Below are 18,579 nucleotides of genomic sequence, written 5' to 3'. Positions count from 1 at the left end.
TAATGAACATGTTTTGCAGGTGAATTATTTGATTAAATTTATTTAATCATAGCAGAAAATGAGATACCAGCTTTGGTGATCATAATCTGCTCAATCTTGCCTTAATTTTAGAGTAAAATATTTCAAAATTGCCCCAGAAAGAAGGAAATGATCACTCATTAATCTATTATTGATTATCTGAGACCTTGTCATAGAGGAAACCGGCCTAGTGGGACATCCATCTCCCCAGCACTACATTCCAGTTCATTCTGGGAAACTTCAAAGTGTTACCACACCATAAGGGATATAAAGTCTGTGAAGCAAGTGCTGGATGAGGCTTGGGGTCTCCCTGCAGAAAACCTCCAAATGAAGGAATCCAATAAGCATCATTATCAGATGCCTGAACTATCTACCTCAACTAGGTCCTCTCGGTGCAGAGGAGCAGTAGCTCTTCTGTTAGCCCTTTGAAGGTGTTGGGGCTCCACACTTTGTCTCCCAAAGGAGGAAGCACATTTTATCCTCTTCTATCAAGGATATTGTTTTTTTGGTTGTATTTTAAACCACAAGTGAGCCGCAAGGGCTTCACTTTTTGTTTGTGCTGTCTCCCACCGTCAATATCAGCCTCTCCAACCTACTGCCAGTCATTAACCTCTACCTAGGCAGAGACTAACGTCAAACTCATGAAGAAGCAGTTCTCTTGGAGGTCAGCTCTTCCAAGCCTCAGACTTGGAGAAACAGATCCTCTTCCCAGCTGCTTCACACAAAGTTATGAACCTCTGTAATGATTGCTGTAGGTTAGGGCTGGGACTTAGAAATGGATTCCCATCATTGGCAAAAATCAGACGCTGAGGTTTTCAAACTAGACACCCTCTCCTCTCCACAACTACGCCTTGAGATCCTGTCTCTCGTGCTTGGCTTTCACTTTGGTTATAAAAGAACCAAATAACCATAAATGGAGCTCCAGCTCCTCATACTCCTTCAGATTTCCCTATAAATTGTGTTTATGGATCTGGTTTTTACCATTCTTCAGATCCAACACAAACAAAACCTTCCTCCAGTTCAGAGCCACAGCTTCAAACTTGGTTGAGTTGACTGTCATCCCAGCCACTTCAAACTCAGTTGTGGATCTGTCCAGTGTGTGCTTAGGATACCAACAAGCCCACATAGACTGCAAAAACCAAAGATGAGACCTTGAGCCTTGCAAACCAGACACCTCCTCTCCAAGGCCAGACCTTGAGAGCCAGTTCATGGATCCACAAAAAGGATAGTTGACAAGGGACCAATCAGATTCCAACTCGTATTGACAACAATGTTTGTGCTGATAATAAAGAAATACGTCTTGAATTTATTGTTCAAGGACCGAATAGCATCCCTGGCACACCGTTAACATGCAAATGTGTAAAGAAGCACAAAAAACCTGAAAAGGTCCACATCTTGGAACATGAGAGGGTAACTTTTTCTGATGTTTTAGTTTATTTATGTTTTGGCCAAAAAAACCCTCTGGGGGAATTTAAGATATCAAATATATTTGGTTCAATTTAACCTGCATCTTAACTGTACCTTCAAACTTTAGAAGTATTAGATTTTTGCTTTCCTAATGAGTAATCTCCCTGATGGAGCTGACGCGGACACAGTTTGTGGACACACGACATGATGGATATTGGGCCTACATCCACAGCTCTGACATCTCTGTTTTCGCCTATAAAAAGCTGTTTTCTTAATTCCAAACTCTCCCAAAGATTAATTATTCAAATGGAGCCTTGTGTGTCAGAGTGAAGACTGGGTTTTGTCCGCAAGGACACAGACATGGCACCCCCCTCCCCAAGAAGGCGATATAAGTAAATTCATTTCAAGGTGCCTGCTACTCCAAAGACTTTATTAGATTTAGCTAATGAGAGAGAGCAGGGCTGGCTGGCGGTCTGAGCGCAGGTTGGGGAGCTGGAACATAATTAAACCTCGAGTCCGACGATGCCACTGTTACACACTTTGATATAAAAAAGAAAAACTCACTCAGCAACTAATCTCCACCAAAATTAAAACAGATACATCATTCATCACGGTTGTTTCTCCTTTTTTTATTCCTCAAAATGAGATGAATCCTTTTTTCCTTTGTTCTTGTTCTGTTCTCACCACCTCAACACCTTCGACTCTCCATCTCCAAGGGAGGCATAGCCACACGTTGGTCTGTCTGAGAGCTGGTTAACCTTTGAGAGTTTTATGTCTTCCATATGCCCTGCTGGGGCTTTTATGGCAGGACTGCGTAACACAGGAGAGGCTTTTATGTTTCCAGGCTAGCACGCATACGTTTTCTCGTCCGAGCAATAATGAGTGTTAGTATAGATTTCCTGTGGCTGAAACAGCAGACTTAATTGACCTGAACAGCCCTGAGTGACTTGGCACCTCCCGTCTCAACCTTCCCTCCTCCATCGCCCCCCCATTAGGACCTTTCCTCTGGACAAAGAGGCTTTTGTCCCCAGGCCTGCGCCGCAGAGCTCTAAAGCTTTGTTGACTGTTTCTGTCTGACAGAGCAAATAGCTCTGGCCTCCTTTGTTTATTGTAATTTTTTGAAGTTTAAACATAGTTTATACAAAGTCCCATTTTGTGACATTGTTTGCTGCCTGCGGGGGGGAAATAGAGAAAGAAGAAAGAACACAGGCTTATTATTTGTAGATTTTTCTGACTCTGTGTTGCTGTCTGAAGTCTTATCTTCTCATTTTTCTCCCTCTCTCTCTGTTTCTTTTCCTCCCCCCTCCTCTGGCAGGGATCACATATACACAGTGGACACGGAGACTGCCAACGGTGATGAGATCTTTTTCAGTAAGGTGAGTGAGACGTGGGACTCTCTGAGGATTGGTTATTCTCGTCGGGCTGCGATTTGACAGCGTAACCCTAATAACCCTCCTCGCTCTGTGTGTCTGTATGAGCACGTGGTTGTGTGCATTCTTCCATCTATGTGCTCGTCAGCACTCTTACACACCTGCTCAGAGACGTGAGCTTGCCATGGTGACCCTGCAAAGACGATTATCCAATCAGTCGGTTAACAAACCGCCTGCGTCATGCGTTGCTCATCAGTGGGACGGTGGAAGTTTAATAGAGGTGTAGCAGATGCTAAAAGGAAGGATCTTGGCACGTTACAAAGCTGAGTGAAAGTCTTGATTCATTTTTTTTTTTTCTTCTTTTTCTCATATGTAAAAAAAATTCATGGATTTTTGCTATCCACAGGGCAGCAATGAAGAAGGGTTAGGGTGATTTCTTGGACAGCAATGTCTCTCAGCCAGTCTATGTTCAGTTTCCATGACAACCAAATAGTTCTGTATGATGTTTAATGATTGTCTCAGTTTCTAACAGGTTAAAGTCACACACGCACCACAGCATCAAGATATATGTTTCAGAGTGAATGCATCATTTTGTAATCAAAATGTTTGCTGTCAGCACGCCAACAAGTCCATTTGGATTCAGAGACGTTTCTATGGAGACGATCAAAAACAAAAACATAGTCTCTTACTTCTGGATGGCCATGGTGTTGGAGCTTGAGCCATACAACTCATGTCAGAGACATTTTCTGGGGCTTAAGGAGCCACTGCAGACATCTTTATATTTTGGCTCCAAAGAGCCAGACTTTATTTTAATATTTTGAAATGGTCTTTATCAGTATTTCTTCAGGATTCAAATGTCAAATTAACATTTTTTTCTTTAGTCTTTTTGCAATTTTTTTTTTTTACAACTTGATTCTTTACTTTCTTGTCAGCAGCATGTCCCAAAGCAGTACAGAAGATAACAGACTTTTGTGGGCATACATCTGTTTTAGCTCCACCGAGTTGATTCCTGATGAGCAATTAGCAGAAAACTTTGCAGACAGTAGATGATGCATATCTCTGGTCCATTATCCTATGCTTTCAAAACAGTCTTTCAGGCTGTTCAAGTGCTCGAGAAACTATCAACGGTGCAATCTAAAGTGCAGAACATGCTAACATAGTCAGGTACCAGGCCTGGAATAAAAAATCAGCAAAAAAAAACAAAACGCCCAAACACTCAAAACTGTTGTAGCTTTTTCGAAGGCCTGCAAAGGTATTGATTAAGAAAATAATAAGAATTCAAGAAAGGACGGTTTTAAACTTCTGCACAGTAATGTTAATGCTGACCAAAAGGGAATTTAATTACAAACATTTAAAATATTTAAACAGTATCAGATATTTTCACCACATCTTTGCTGCAATGTCCATCCTCTTTTTCATTTTACCCACTCACTGGCATCCATTGCCCTCAACATAATAGATGCAAACAAAGCTCAAAACAAGGGTGTTCTCTTGTACACAACCACCCTCCGTCTCCTCCACTTCAATGTCAAAGCCCGGTGAGTGGGTCTTAATGAGAGCGGGCTGCAGATGAAAGGCTGGTGAGGAGAGGCGAAGACTGATTGATGACCGAAGGTCTTTAATCAGCGGCTGAGCTCCAAACATGCTTCACAACGGCGGCGGGGCACACGGTGGTCTGAACCCGTGGCTGAGCGTTGACCCTCAGGCCACACAACGAATGGTGTATGTGTGTTAGTGTTGGTGCATGATCGCGCATGTGGCTTAGCATTGATTAATCAGTGTGTGGACTATAGGGTGGAATTTGTCCTTGGTTAGAATCGGCTCTGATCTGTGGCCTGCATTGTGCTTCCACCTCTCTGGCAGAGAAATTAGGTTTTCAGAGCGGTAAACAGATCATCCATCAGTGCTCAGAATAAAGTTGGTCTCAGAGCAGTTTCCTGATGTGGGGAATCAATGATGGGGAATCTCAGATGATGATTATTGATCCCTGTATGGATGGATATTGAGCTGTCTGCCTGGGCTTTTTTTTCCCGCCAAAATGTTGAGTCTGTTTACTCTCAGAAACTCTCCTTCTCTCTGTGTCCTGTTTACATCGATTATTTCTGTTTTTTTCTCAGAAAATGACCTGGAAGTCCAGACAGGCAGACGTGGACACTTGCCGAATGAAAGGAAAGCATAAGGTAACACATTCATCACAATTTACGAGTATGTCACATTTTACACAAGTACACATCTGATTTAATAACTGAGTCTCTCTGTTTTGTTGTTCTTCACACACACACACAGACATTGAAATATGACCCTGAAGATGCATCAACTTATTTTTTTATGGTTTACATAATTTATAAAGTTCATCAGTGGGAATCTTCATATCTTTCAGTCGTGCAAAAAGATTTATTGTTTGATTAAAAACAAGGCCATTAAAATCAGCTGAAAACATTGCGTCCCCTGACGAAAAGTTAGTGTTTGTTACACATGGATGGCATGTACTTTACCAGAAAAGCAAAAAAGGAAGAACAAGCTTATTGATCTGAGTCAAATGTTGCTATTAGTGTGAAAGTATAAAGGCAGAAATGTCACCGCTCACTTTCTCTCTGTTTTGTTCTTTTATCCTGCTCTCTGCTCCCTGAAGGATGAGTGTCACAATTTCATCAAAGTCCTCCTGCAGCAAAACGGTGACACCCTGTTTGTTTGTGGAACAAACGCCTTCAATCCGTCCTGTCGAACCTACAAGGTAGGGAAGCATGCAACTCTTCGTGTAGACACATTTGTTCTCAGATATACTGCACCCTCTGGGCCTCATTTATCAAAAGTGCATGTAGCAGAAAAACAGTTGCAGCGTAATTTTGAAACATTTTTTGAGATTTGTCACTTTGAATGCGAGCATACGGTAAACCCAGATAAAACCCACTGCAGGTAGCGTATTGTGAATGTAAGTATTGACTGTGGATTTATGTGTTTATGGCCAATTTATGTTTTACACTGCTGGATTTCAGGTGATTTGTTTATTGTGGTTTAAATTTTTTATTGGCTTTTTCTATCAAATTACTTTGAAGTTTAGAAAAGAAGACTGTATGAGTGGTCCATCGGCTCTGCACATTTGTGTCAGTGTAGTTGCCTAAATATTGTAGGACATTTAAGAATGAAATATTAAAACTATTGTGAATAAAATTGGTTGTATTTTGAATTGGAAACATTTTTATAGCAGTGATTTGAGATCAGAATTTCTCAGGAAAATGTACATTAAACAATATTACTCTATAAATTTGAACTGGCTGAGTAATTAATTGCTGATTGCTTGCACAAAACAGATAGTGAACAATAAACAGGAGCTACTTCAAACATCTTATGTCATTATTGGGCACATGAGGCAAAGGTTTACTAGAGCAAAATGATCAGAGGCTATAAAATTGATTTAAGGTTTGAAAGTTAAAGTGTGCCAAACTCTAGTAATGCATTCAAGGTGGAGAATTTGCTGCTTTAGAGACATGAGCCTCAACAGAGGTGGTTTGGACAGGATGCACATGTTCAAATATGGATGTTAGTGGAAAGCAGCTGCAAAGGGCACTAATGGGGAGATAACTTTGTGCACATCTGCACAATGTTGCATTGGATTGTTGGGTGTAAAACTGTTGCTCTGCAGTGCGATGAACTAATATTGACCTGGGTTGACGCTGCACAATATATGGAACAGCAATCTTCTTTGCATTATTTAGTGTCTGCAAACTCACAGTCACAAAAGACACTTTGAATTACATATTCAGAAGGTTATTATAATCCAGGCCTAATGCATTTAAATCATGATAGTCCATCAAACATTTGGCCAGTTAGATGATGTATCACTTCCTTAAATGCCCAGTTTTTATGTAGCTCTTAATGATATGAGAAAATCATGAGGATGAAAAAGAGGAAAATGTGAGTTAAATGCAATCAGTATTGTCATCACAAGATTGAACAATGATATCTCAGTATCATGTTTTACTAATATTGTGCTGCTCTAGTCTGAGGACTGTCAGGACTTCATCACACAATTCCAGAAATTTACTGTACAATGTTTCTATTTGGTAAATATGATCATAAAATAAGACATTACACAACAGGTTATTTGCTATTGTTTTCTCCTAAATTTATCAACACATGGCTGTTTTCCTGTGCTTGGATTGACCAGTATACATACGTATATCATAAATCACATGTATTTTGTCTTATGATAATTTCTGTGCCCAAATCTTCAGCAGTTTTCATAAATGAGGATCACTTGTTTTGTCTTTTCCCACTTTCTCTTTCTTGTACTTGCCACACTATTGCATGCTGGTTGATACCAAAATGATCCTGCAGCTACTTTCTTTGTCTTTCGACTCTTGTATATTTAATTTGATACATCACAAATTTTATGTGAAAATGTTCAGCTACATGAGAATGACAGCTTTCAGATGTCATGTACTCTGTACATGTTTGCCAAAATTAGATGCTACAAAAATCAGTGGGCCTCAAATATTGCAGCAGAAAATATGATTTGGCTGATAATTGACAACTTGTACAGCTTTGAAATGTCATTCGCAGTCAGTCGGATCCCTAAATATGTAAAAAGAAAAAACAACCCCTGAAATGTCTGATCACTGAACTCTGCACCATTCAAAGCTTCAGAGCCTCCAAAGGGACACACTAGTCTTCAAAGATGGAACAACACGATTTGTGGTATGCCTTTGTAATAGCAAGATTAACTCAACTCATTTTCCAAGTTTATATAAAAACAAGAAGCCTCAGCATGTTTTGAGTCCACCTGTATGAACTATTGTGTCATGGATTAAATGACTTTCATCAGTCAGCAGGTCTTCTGAAGTCTTTGTCTCCAGTTTGATGTGCTTGATTTAGAAGCACAGAAACCTATCAACCTGCATTCAATCACACACAAACACACACACGCCCACCACACACATGTTGTGAAATGGAGGTGATGACACAGTCCTGAAATCCAACTCAGCCATCTCCTGTAAACTTCTTTGGGGTTGTATTCATGCAGGCATAGTGTCTGGAAGGCATTATAATTCCCTCAGGAAAAGTGAAAGCAGCACAGAAAGTGATTTATTTTTTAACCTCAGGCCAAAAAAAAAAAAAAAGAAGAGCAGGTGGACAATAAAATTGACTTGAAAAATAAAGCTGTTAATAGAAATAGACATGTGAGACATCTATAGGAAGGCATATGTACAGACATAGAAAACATATGGGTAGGAGGGATTATCTTTTCTGATGAAACCTACATTTTTATGGTGTGCAAGAAATAAAAATAAAAAAAGTGTTATTTCAATTAGTGTACTCACATAACCAGTTCAGTCACTCTCTCTACCTATGCTAATAGAAACCAACATCATAGCTGCTCAAATAAACAAGGCACAGGGGAAATAAAGGAGAAAAGATGTGTTTCCAGGCAAGAATATCCCAGATCAGAAATAAACCCAGATTCATATCACAAGGTAACCCAGGCTGTGGACAACATGCACACCTTTACCTGATGAATTTTTTCACACAGAGTCACTTTAGAGCCACAGAATATTTTAGCACTTTATCCTAACTGGAAGAAACTGGACACTAAAAAAAGTACTTCTTTTTTTCAGTGTCTATACTTATTAAGTCCCTTTACTCTGACACCTCTAAATAAAATTCAGTATCAGCAAGTTTAGTTGTCAACTAAATATTAGAGTCTCGTGTAAGTCCAACTATTCCTAAAAAGCGTCACATGTTGGAGAAAATTAGTGAAAAAACAGAATAATGAACGCAACTTTTCAGAAACATATAAAAATATTTGGTTGGAGAATTAAAAAAAACTTTAGTATTCATATTGTCAATTTTCCTAGAGTGAATCAGGTTACAAGGTTGACATAAAACCGTGAAGGTAAGGAAAGAAATATGTGATCATTTTCAGAAAAATCTACTTTTGCACTTCAACGCTGAATGGCATCAGAATAAATCTTAATTTTATAAATCCTGAAAATATAACTGGAATTATAAAGGGTATTTGAGCAGATAAAAATCCATGTTAAGTTAAAATTGTGCTCAAGCTTCTCTGCTCTGTTGAACAGCTGATCTGACCTAAAAGCTTGCTTCTTGTCTGTAAAGTAAATAAAGCACTTAATAAAAGAAAAGAAACAAGGTGAGGGCTGCAAGATATCAACAAACATTAAATTACCATATAATTGCAGTGAAAAATATGTTTTGGATCCAACCACATTTTCCACAATACTGCCCATCTTTTCCATCATTACAATGACCTCATGTCTCTTAAACTCTATTAGGTTTGGATATAAAAGACAGTGAAAGGCCATCTAACAGTCCAAATATGTTGGCATTCAGTGGAATTGCAACCATTGTGATCTTTTCTACTGCTCGATTTGAGAAGCTATTGAAGGGCTCCAGCGTTAGTTACGTTTTGCTCAATTTATTTTGAAGTATTATATTGCTTCCCAAGCAGCAATACTTCATTTTTTGGAGTTTTACAGTCTGAACAGTGAAAAGAAACTTATGTAGATGGTGGTAATCTAAATTATTTCATGTTAAGCCCCCAAATTTGGTATATACTCTTTTTACAGAAACTACCTAAAGATTGTTTTCACATTCAAAGTTGAAGGGACATATATAAGGCATGAAGGACTTTTTTGTCCCTACAAGTGTTCCTGTTCTCCTTGTCTGAATGCGATGCGACATTGAGATTTTATCTGTGTAGCCTGTGGGGGAACATTCTCCTGCTTTGGTCCACTAGGTCTGTTTATCAGAAAAGGAAGATGTTTCCACTCCGTTGGCTTTGTGGTTCAGCATGCTAAGAGTGAGCGTCTTTCAATTCACTGACTCCTCCTGCAGGGAGAGTGGATTTTATGTCTCTGAATTTATCAGGGTTGGTTAGCTTTTATAGCGCCTCTGGTTATGGTTTCAAGGTTTGTTTTAGCAGTTAGTGCACCGATATTGCTGCGAGTCTGCTGGAGTTACTGGGATGCGTGGGGGAGGAGTTATAAAACCTATGGAGAAAACAACCTGCCTGTGACAGAAAAATGAGGACACTTGATTTATTGATTTTGGGGGAGCAATCAGAAAAAGTATTATTTATGGTTGTGCAATATATCTTTCAGATGAATTTTGTTTAGCTAGATCTGTTTGGGTAGTTTAGTGTCTTCAATTTACATTGACTTGCAGAAGTATTCACTTGAACATTTTTAAGGTGGAAACAAAATAATATATGGTTTATTTTTATTTGCAAACAAAAATCTGAAATGTTTTGATTAAAATTTGATTGTATTTATTCACTCTAACTCAATAGAGTCATAATCCTCTTTTGGAGTATGTCTCTACTGGCCTTGCACATCTAAGGCCTGTTATCTTTGTAAAATATCTCAGACTCAGTCAGTTGGATGGAGAGCATTATGTGAAAATCAGTTTTAAAATGTGGATTTTGATCAGGGTGGTCATACAAATAAATATGCTTTTGATAAGCTCTTCTACTGTAACTCTGTTGTCCTGTGGGAAGGTGAACATTTTCCCCTGTTTTGAAATATTTGTCAGGTTTTTATCCTGCTTTGCTCTGTTATGCTCCATTCATCTTCTAATCAACTTTTAATCAGCTTCAGAGAAGTGTCCCCAAACAAAATGCTGCCACCACTATCATAATGTTCAGCACTTTTCCCTTAACTTGCCCAGCACAAAGCCGTAGTGTCAACAAATTCTCTCACCTGACCCTGAGACCTGTTCAGCCTCTCCAGTTATTATGGATAAATGTACGTGCATGCATGATTTTTTTCTTCCACTTTACAATTATACAATTTTGAAATATAGTTTTAATTCTTTGTTCTCTCATAAAGAAGCTGTCATTTTTGTGAGTGGATAATGATTTTAAAAAGTATGCGTGTACCCAAGCAGCTTGCAGTGAAACCATTGCAAACATGCAACCTTACAGCACACATTTTTCAAAGCTTCTCCCATGCTGCTCTGCTGGCAGACTCTCAGGGCAGATACCAGGCCTTTGATGGCCTGCTGGGCTTATCCAGGCAGCCTGGTCAAAACTCTCTCTGTGTGTGGATGCGTGTGTGTGTGTGTGTGTGGTTAAATCCACCTTGGCCACAGTTTGGCTCTCCATCTCACCAGTGTGACAGCATTGAAAAGAGCCTCTGTTTTGCGGCCAGCCTCATCCCACATTAATCAACGACGCTGCGAGGGCAAGCAGGAGGGACTGAGAGGAATAGATGAGGAGAAAGGAGGGGAGAAAGAAGGACCACTGAAGGCGCCAGCCCAAACTAGCACCAACCCACATTGTTTTCTGCTTCAATGGCTTTCCCACCTAGTTATTTCTTTATTTTTAACTCCCCATTGTGTTTCTGCTGTGTCTGTTTTAGAATGTGATCAAGGTTTTCTCTTTATTGGCTTTCAATATTGATTTGCCTCATCCACTTTGTGTTCCAGAAAGTATACGTTAAAAGACCTTGACAGCATGATGCAGTCTTTTTGTTCAGTCCTCTGCAACATTAAACTCTATTTCCCTCCCCCCATCTCTTCTTCCCTCTTCTTTCTCTCTGTCTGCAAAGCACTAACACCTCACTCCCTCCATCGCTCCCATCACTGTACCATCTTTCCTTCTGTTGCCTTCTCCCTCTGTCACTCTCTTGCTGCGCTGCCATAATAAATGCCCCATCCAGCTGGGTTGATATATGAATGGAGTCAGTTTCATCGCCTGTTGCCTGGTGCAGCAGTGGGGGTTGGTGGGGAGTCTCTAAGACTCCCAGGTGATGGGGCCTGGACTTGATTTTAGTGCACTTGAAATTATTTGTGCACACTCAAGAGTTTGCTGTTTTTGAAAAAATACTATTACCCATTTTTTTCTTTAAAGTCTATTCTATTGAGACAGTAAGCCTGTAAAAACACAATAAAATGCTGAATTATAAGTAACTTTACATCAAAAAGGACTCATTTACTTCCATTACATGTTGAAAAATAACTCTCAAACAGACAAGGGAAGTTAAGATTTTGATGAGTCAGGGTAAAAAAGATTTTTTTAACAGCCACAAACACTCTAGTTTCTATTTCTAGTCCAGAATGTGTTAACATACATTTTTCATCCCTCTATTCCTCAGAAACTGGTTACGGAGAAATGGGCCGTGACTATTAATCTCCCGGGGAAGTATGTTCTGTTTTTAGATTGCACCACCTCTCCCAGGACAGGTGCGAACTGGTGCACTTGACCTTTATGGATGGAGAGAGCTGTTTCAGGTGGAAAAATATTTTGCAGTAGAATACATTTGCCGGGGCTTAACCCAGCTGCAAAGAGTAGGTCAACCATCTATAAATTAATCAGCAAGCAAGGAGTAAGACAGTGGGGACTTTTGGGTTCTAAGAACCAAGTCATAGTCATGAATTACTGAGAACTTTTATTATTTTGGAAGGGCTGACACATTCCAATATTAATAAACCCTATGAAATGTGCAGCACACAGTCCATGAAACATTAAGCTTTACTGTTTTCCAGTAAATGATACATGCCAGCTCAGAAAAACCTGTAATGCCCACAAACTGCAGTTTTTTCAGTCAGACTAGGTGGAGGCACTTCAGACCTGACTTGTAAAACCAAGACTTCGGACTTGACTTAAGCTCATGGACTCAAGTCTGATTGGCAATCTTTGTTTAATGTAATCATGAGTGAAGGCAAGCTGGTATGTATACAGACTGGAGCTCAGACAGCTAATGCAGCAATTTAAGCACATAATTTTTGTCAAAGGGTGCATTCAGTTTAATACCCAAGATGCTTCTGGGCAGTGACTATTAATGATTTGTTACCATCTGCTCATATTTTCTGTAGCTTCTTAATATTCATCACTATGATCTTGATCCAATTTGGACTTGCTCCTCAAAGAATTGACATGCAGCTTTTACTTGCCTCACAAAAGACACGAAACTTGACTTGAACTTTCTACTCAAAGACTTTAAGAAGCAAGTCAAAGGCTTGAGATGACTTGGACTCACTTCTCAAAGATTTGCCCCAAAAAGACTCAATACTTGGCTTGGAAGTTTCTCTGAAAGACTTGACTTGGACTTGCCCATCAAAGACTTGAGGCTTGACTTAGAAAGGATTTATGCACATCTGTAGTTAAACGTGGCAACAATATTGACTCTGGCACACTACATATTGGTGCAGTCAACAAATAATGTAAAAATAAATTTCACTAAGCTATTCAATTCGAGTCCCATGGTTCTTCAAGTAGCATAAATTTGTTTTGAGTAAGAAATCTCCTGATAACATCTGATGTGTCGTCCTTACGGAACCACACAAACGTGGGATCAGAACCTCACTTTTAATTCAGAACCAATTATAATCTTCCTGATGGGCATGTTCCCGCTCCATGTTGTGTTTGTCTAATTAATTAGCATATAGCCCATGGAAAACACTAATGAGTTGTTGTAGTAATTAATTCATCTAGATGCATTGTACCTTAAGCCAAGGTTACTGTACATTTAGCCTGCCAAAATGCACTAGAATGTTTTGTTAATGCAACATGTGACAAAGCTCTCATTATGCTGAACGGTGTCTCCACAAAGCTGAAACCCGTCTGTCTTCTTTGCAGCCAGTAGGGTTGACAGCATAATAATGTTTGTCTGCTTAATGGCGGAAAAATGCTACAATTCTCTCAACCAGTTCAAATATTGAATTTCCTTCTGCTTAAAAACATTGTGGTGGAGTGTGGCAGGTTTATCCTTTTCTGCCTGCCATATTTCAAAACACTGAATATTGCTTTTGACAGGGCTAACGCCATGTGAGGGAGCATTAGGGTGTTGCTTCCCCACACATGCCAACTCAACAGGAGATTGGAGCCGTATGCGTATCTGCGGCAGTGGGGCTTGGAGTGTCTTCCTTTGCTTGTACGGCAGGAACAGATTAGTGACAGCCGGCCAGGCCCAGCGGACAGAGGTCACTGCATCAGTGAAATCATCTGAGAAGATGGAAGGGGTATGGAGTGATATGTTAGTGTTCGTCAAAGACGGACGGGGTGCTTATGTTACGTAGACGACAGAAAATGCTGACGTTGCACTCAGATTCAGTAACTACACCTGACCTTCAGCTACTCATGTCTGCTCTGATCTGTCTAATCTATAATTACAGCCTTTCCTGTCTTATAACAATTTGCGTCCGTCTTGCATTGGTATTATCCTGCTTTAATTGCTGCAGAAACAGAAGGAATGAGAGTCTGTGCAATGCCCTGCATGCCACTGGTGCTTCTGTGTTTATTGTAAAAGGTCACTTATAATTTTCCCTGCCAAATCAGCCTCAACAATTTCTTTGGCAAGCTTTTCCACCGTTGCGCTGGGGTTTGTGTGTGTGAGTGTGTGACCTTTTTAGTGGGCAGATGATAACCGTTTCCGCCGAGACAGGAATAGAAGACAAAATGACCTGTTTCGAGACCAGAAAGGGCGGCGTAAGCAGTTTGCAGCCTTAGTAAGCCGTGGCGTTCCCCCCCAAGACTTTGTCAAAAGATGGTGGAGAAAGTGAGAGCTGTTTGTCAAGAACAAGATAGAAAGAGATACAGGCGGAAAAACGACTATGATATGTAAACTGCAAGTGAAATGTTCTCTCATCTGTGAGTTTGCATGCCTCTGGTCATTAGCCAGAGTAAGAGAGCATCCTGAGACATGCTGGGCAACACAAGCTATCCCATGGTGGGATGATAGTGACCTTTCATCCATGTCTGATTATGTGCCATGCTCTGCCAATTTCACTGGAACAAAACTGGAAAAACTTGTCTTAATTCCATTTTCAATAGATCGTCGGCTAGAATGAAAACACTAATTTTCAGTGCCTTGAAAATTACTCTAAACAGATTTGGAATTGGCAACATAATAGGATTAATTTAACAAACAACTAATACAGATATTAAATGACATATTTTACTTATATAAAGGATGCCATCTAAATATCTGCCAATACCAATATTTTCCATAACATCCATTTAGCCACTGTCTTCCACCTATTTGAGATCAAGTTTCAAGGGACAAAAGGTTTAGAAAGGAAACCCGAACCTCCCTCTCCCCAGCATCACTCTCTAGGTCATTCTGATGGATCCCAGGGCATCCCTAGACCAGATGGGACACTCATTGCAAACCTGCATATTAAACCCTCCTCATGCAGGTCCACTCGACCAATAGCTACATCATTGTTGGTTGTACATTTGGGTTAATCTGGGTCTGACTCAGATGTAATGTTGTTCAACTATGCATGTATAAAGTGTAAACACAAAGTTGGGGGGCATGGCTTCCAGCAGTAGCTTATTTGCATAAAGTGACAGTCCTAAAGCAACAAAACGGGCATGGTCTCATTATCTGAGAAGGATTTTTTACTAAAAAAATGTAATGAAGATGTTTTGGATAGCCTATCCTAATTTATTCAAGGAAACAGAATTGGTCTCCTTTTACAGTATATTAAAAAATCTTTAACGAGTTCTTCCCAAACAAGGCGCATCAGCACAAGACCATGGGAATGCAGCCAAAACAGTCACCATTACACAATCTACAACTAAAACTTCTTACAACCTTTGCTTAAGGCTGCCTGCTCACAACATTTTGCATTTTTCTCCACACATTTTCTTTTTTACATCTTCACAACAAAACAAAAAATGCCTAGACCTGTGATGAAGATCTGGTTGAGGGTAGCTAAAACTCTTTTTCACCATCAGCACAGTTGGAGAATGAAAAAAATCCATTCATCCTTATTTTGAGACATCTCTGTAGAAAGTGTCTCTGTTTTTCTCGCTTGGCGACAGCTTCCCAGATACACCCACATGGGCGGCTTTGACAAACCTCAGCAGGGCACCAGGATGGCATCCAGAGGTTATTTAGTTAAATGAGCACACTGCTGGGTTGGATAAGACATTCTTGTTTTCATTAAGTCACCCTCCCTATGATAACATGTTTGGCTTTTACCACTGTCTTTGAGAACATTTTTCAAGATCATTACTTTCAACTGGCTGTGCAGCTGGTCTTATTGACGCCATACTCAATACATTTCTGATTTGCTCCTGACCTTTCTGATGTTTCTTGTCCCGCAGATGGACTCCTTGGAGCCTTTAGGAGAAGAGATCAGTGGGATGGCGCGCTGTCCATACGATGCCAAGCATGCTAATGTTGCACTCTTTGCTGGTAAGACTAAATTTCTCTATGCAAATCAATCATCCAGACACTCTAACAACATATCCTGTTGACATTAAAAAACAAGCTGTTCAATAATGCAGTTCACTAGAGATTTACCAAGATCTTGCAATATTAAAAATGTTTCTCATCTAAGCTTGGAGTCAGCAAGTTGCTGTAAAGATGTGACTGTTTGTGAAGTAACTAAGCTTTTACCAAAGGCCCTCGATATGAAGGGCTGTGCTATTAGCTTGACAATTTATCTGACTAAGATAAATTTAAGTAATAAAGGAAGTTGTTCTTGAATTAGCCGTTTGTGGTGAGAAAGTCGGGCAATAAGACTTCAGGTGTGTCCAAAGATTTTGGGTGTGTCCCCCTTTGAAGGACTTGATCTTCATTGATCCTTAATTGACCTCAAAGACTGGAAGTGAGTGGATAGTCTATGCCTCAGATTTAGCCCCGTACTTTGACGTACGTCCTGTCACCTAGTTGATGGTGCTAAACACAAGCTGTTAAATAAATTGAGTTCTTTTTTTTATTACTTATTTAACATGATTTATAGTCAAATGCAACCTTTAAAGGTTGCAGTCCCTGAATTTGGACACACCCTGTTAATGAAAAAGAGCACTTGGTTAAAATCAATACCCTGTGGTTTTAAGGAGCATTCTGACTACATCTTGTAAAGCAAAGCCAGTGTGTGTAAGATCCATCAGAGGAAAATTGCCAAACTTGCCTCTGTTTTTGCTCCGAGTCTGAAATTTGTTTCCTATTAGGATCTTTGGAAATACATCAGTAGTACTATGGTAACTGAAATAATAATTTGCCTCTGACTTTTCTGTTATTCCTTTTGTTTCTTATTTAGTTTCTTTCAATATGAATGTGATTTATGAAAGGAGGAAACCAGAATGAGTCAGCTCTCCTTGTTGGTGGAATGTGACCCTCATGCTACAAAAGACATCCAGTCCTCGTTCATGTTTATTATGATCCGATTTATGACACTATTGATGATCTGTCCCTTCTGGTTTCGAACACATGGTAGATGCCAAGCCGGAGCAGTTAATATGTAGCAGAGCTACTTGGAAAAGAGCTGGAAGCTCTGAGTAATCATGAGGGTTCCTCTCTCTGCTATCCTTTCAATTATGTCGTTTGAGTTTCCACTGTGGTTAAGACCAAGCCAGGCTGAGGTCATTCTGGTGGCGCATTGTGTTTGGGCAGTCGTGTGTGTTGGCGTGTCCATGAAAGTGTGTGACTGCGGCTTAAACAAGGGAGTGTGGGGATTCTGTATTTTATTCACAGATGTGCAACATGTTTAAGTTTTGTTTGTTGTTTGTTGAGGAATTCCTTCAGTTTGTGTGACTCATCCATTTTCCAGGTCTCAGGCTTCTGAAATATGTTAGTGTATCCAACCACAGAGGGCAGGAATCTCTTTATTAAACGCTTTTTATTTCCTCTCTTCTTTATGGCTCTCTGTGTCTTACTCTCTTTATTCTTCTCCATCTTTCCTCCTCATTGCACTTTCTACCTCTGCATTCCCTGTCCAGATGGCAAACTGTACTCAGCCACCGTAACAGACTTCCTAGCGATCGATGCGGTCATCTATCGTAGTCTTGGCGACAGCCCGACTCTTCGCACTGTCAAACACGACTCCAAGTGGCTGAAAGGTGAGTTGAGGACATGGAAACTCACTTGTTGCTGAGAAAAAAAAATGTTTTCAAAGATGCCTCACCATGTGTGTTGAAACTGCAGAATAGACATAGGCAGGTTTCACATATAAATACATCCCAAAGTTTAAATGTTTGAAATTAAAGATTGCAAAACTGTTTCTGTTATATCAAAGTTCTTTGGAAAAGTAATTCAGTGTTGTTCCTCTTGTTGCACACTGCAAGTCAGCTGGCTCCCCCATATTTTTTGAAATTATTAAAATTAAAAATCAGTGCACTTAATGGACTGAATGCTTAAACATGTAAAGAGCAGAGATTTAAACAGAGTAATATATATTTTATATCAAAAACATTCATTAAAATTGGATGAGAAAGTAAAATATTATGATATCATGGTTCCTGCGTTATACCGCGTCATAAAATTATTTAATCTGGCTCAATAGACTCAAACATCTGACTGGTCAATCCAGCAAATTAGCTTCAGATCAGCCAGATAGGAAGAAGTTCCACCCACTGACTGGACCTGTAGGTCTGACAAGAAATAGAATAAAATCAGTAAGCACTGCAACCTTGAAATGATCAGTTGAATAATTACAGATGGCATTTTGTAATCTTTATATTTAACTTATTACATATTTTATTAACTATGCCTGTTTTAATCATTTTGACTATTAAGGGAAAAGCATAATTTGATTGTTTACTTACTTATTCACTAAATTGTGGCATTTTTGGACCTGTAAGTATCACATTGTTAAACCATTAACAAATTATTAAATTACTTTATAAAAAGCAGAATGGCAATTTTGCATGACTTTTTCTTATTTAGTTATTATGTTACCTTTAATATTTATTTTCCGTACACATTTTTTCATTTAAAAGCGTTTGATTTTCTTTTATTATTTTTCCATTTAAAAATATATGGCTGTCTTATATAGCCATATACTGTATATATATATATATATATATATATAT

General features: G+C 39.4%; 1 protein-coding gene across 2 annotated transcripts in view; it reads left to right on the top strand.

The window, feature by feature from the left end:
- sema6a (sema domain, transmembrane domain (TM), and cytoplasmic domain, (semaphorin) 6A) overlaps window positions 1-18,579 on the top strand; it is a 146,879-nt gene that overhangs the window by 79,216 nt on the left and 49,084 nt on the right. For both annotated transcript variants that reach the window (XM_032579603.1, XM_032579602.1), the window contains exons 4-8: window positions 2,741-2,801; window positions 4,913-4,975; window positions 5,428-5,529; window positions 15,868-15,958; window positions 17,488-17,607. In XM_032579603.1, the coding sequence (XP_032435494.1) occupies window positions 2,741-2,801; window positions 4,913-4,975; window positions 5,428-5,529; window positions 15,868-15,958; window positions 17,488-17,607 (437 nt within the window). The remainder of the gene's footprint in view (window positions 1-2,740; window positions 2,802-4,912; window positions 4,976-5,427; window positions 5,530-15,867; window positions 15,959-17,487; window positions 17,608-18,579) is intronic.

This window comes from Xiphophorus hellerii, chromosome 12, assembly GCF_003331165.1.
Source record: "Xiphophorus hellerii strain 12219 chromosome 12, Xiphophorus_hellerii-4.1, whole genome shotgun sequence".
Lineage (NCBI taxonomy): Eukaryota > Metazoa > Chordata > Actinopteri > Cyprinodontiformes > Poeciliidae > Xiphophorus > Xiphophorus hellerii.
This window is presented reverse-complemented; position numbering and strand designations above follow the sequence as displayed.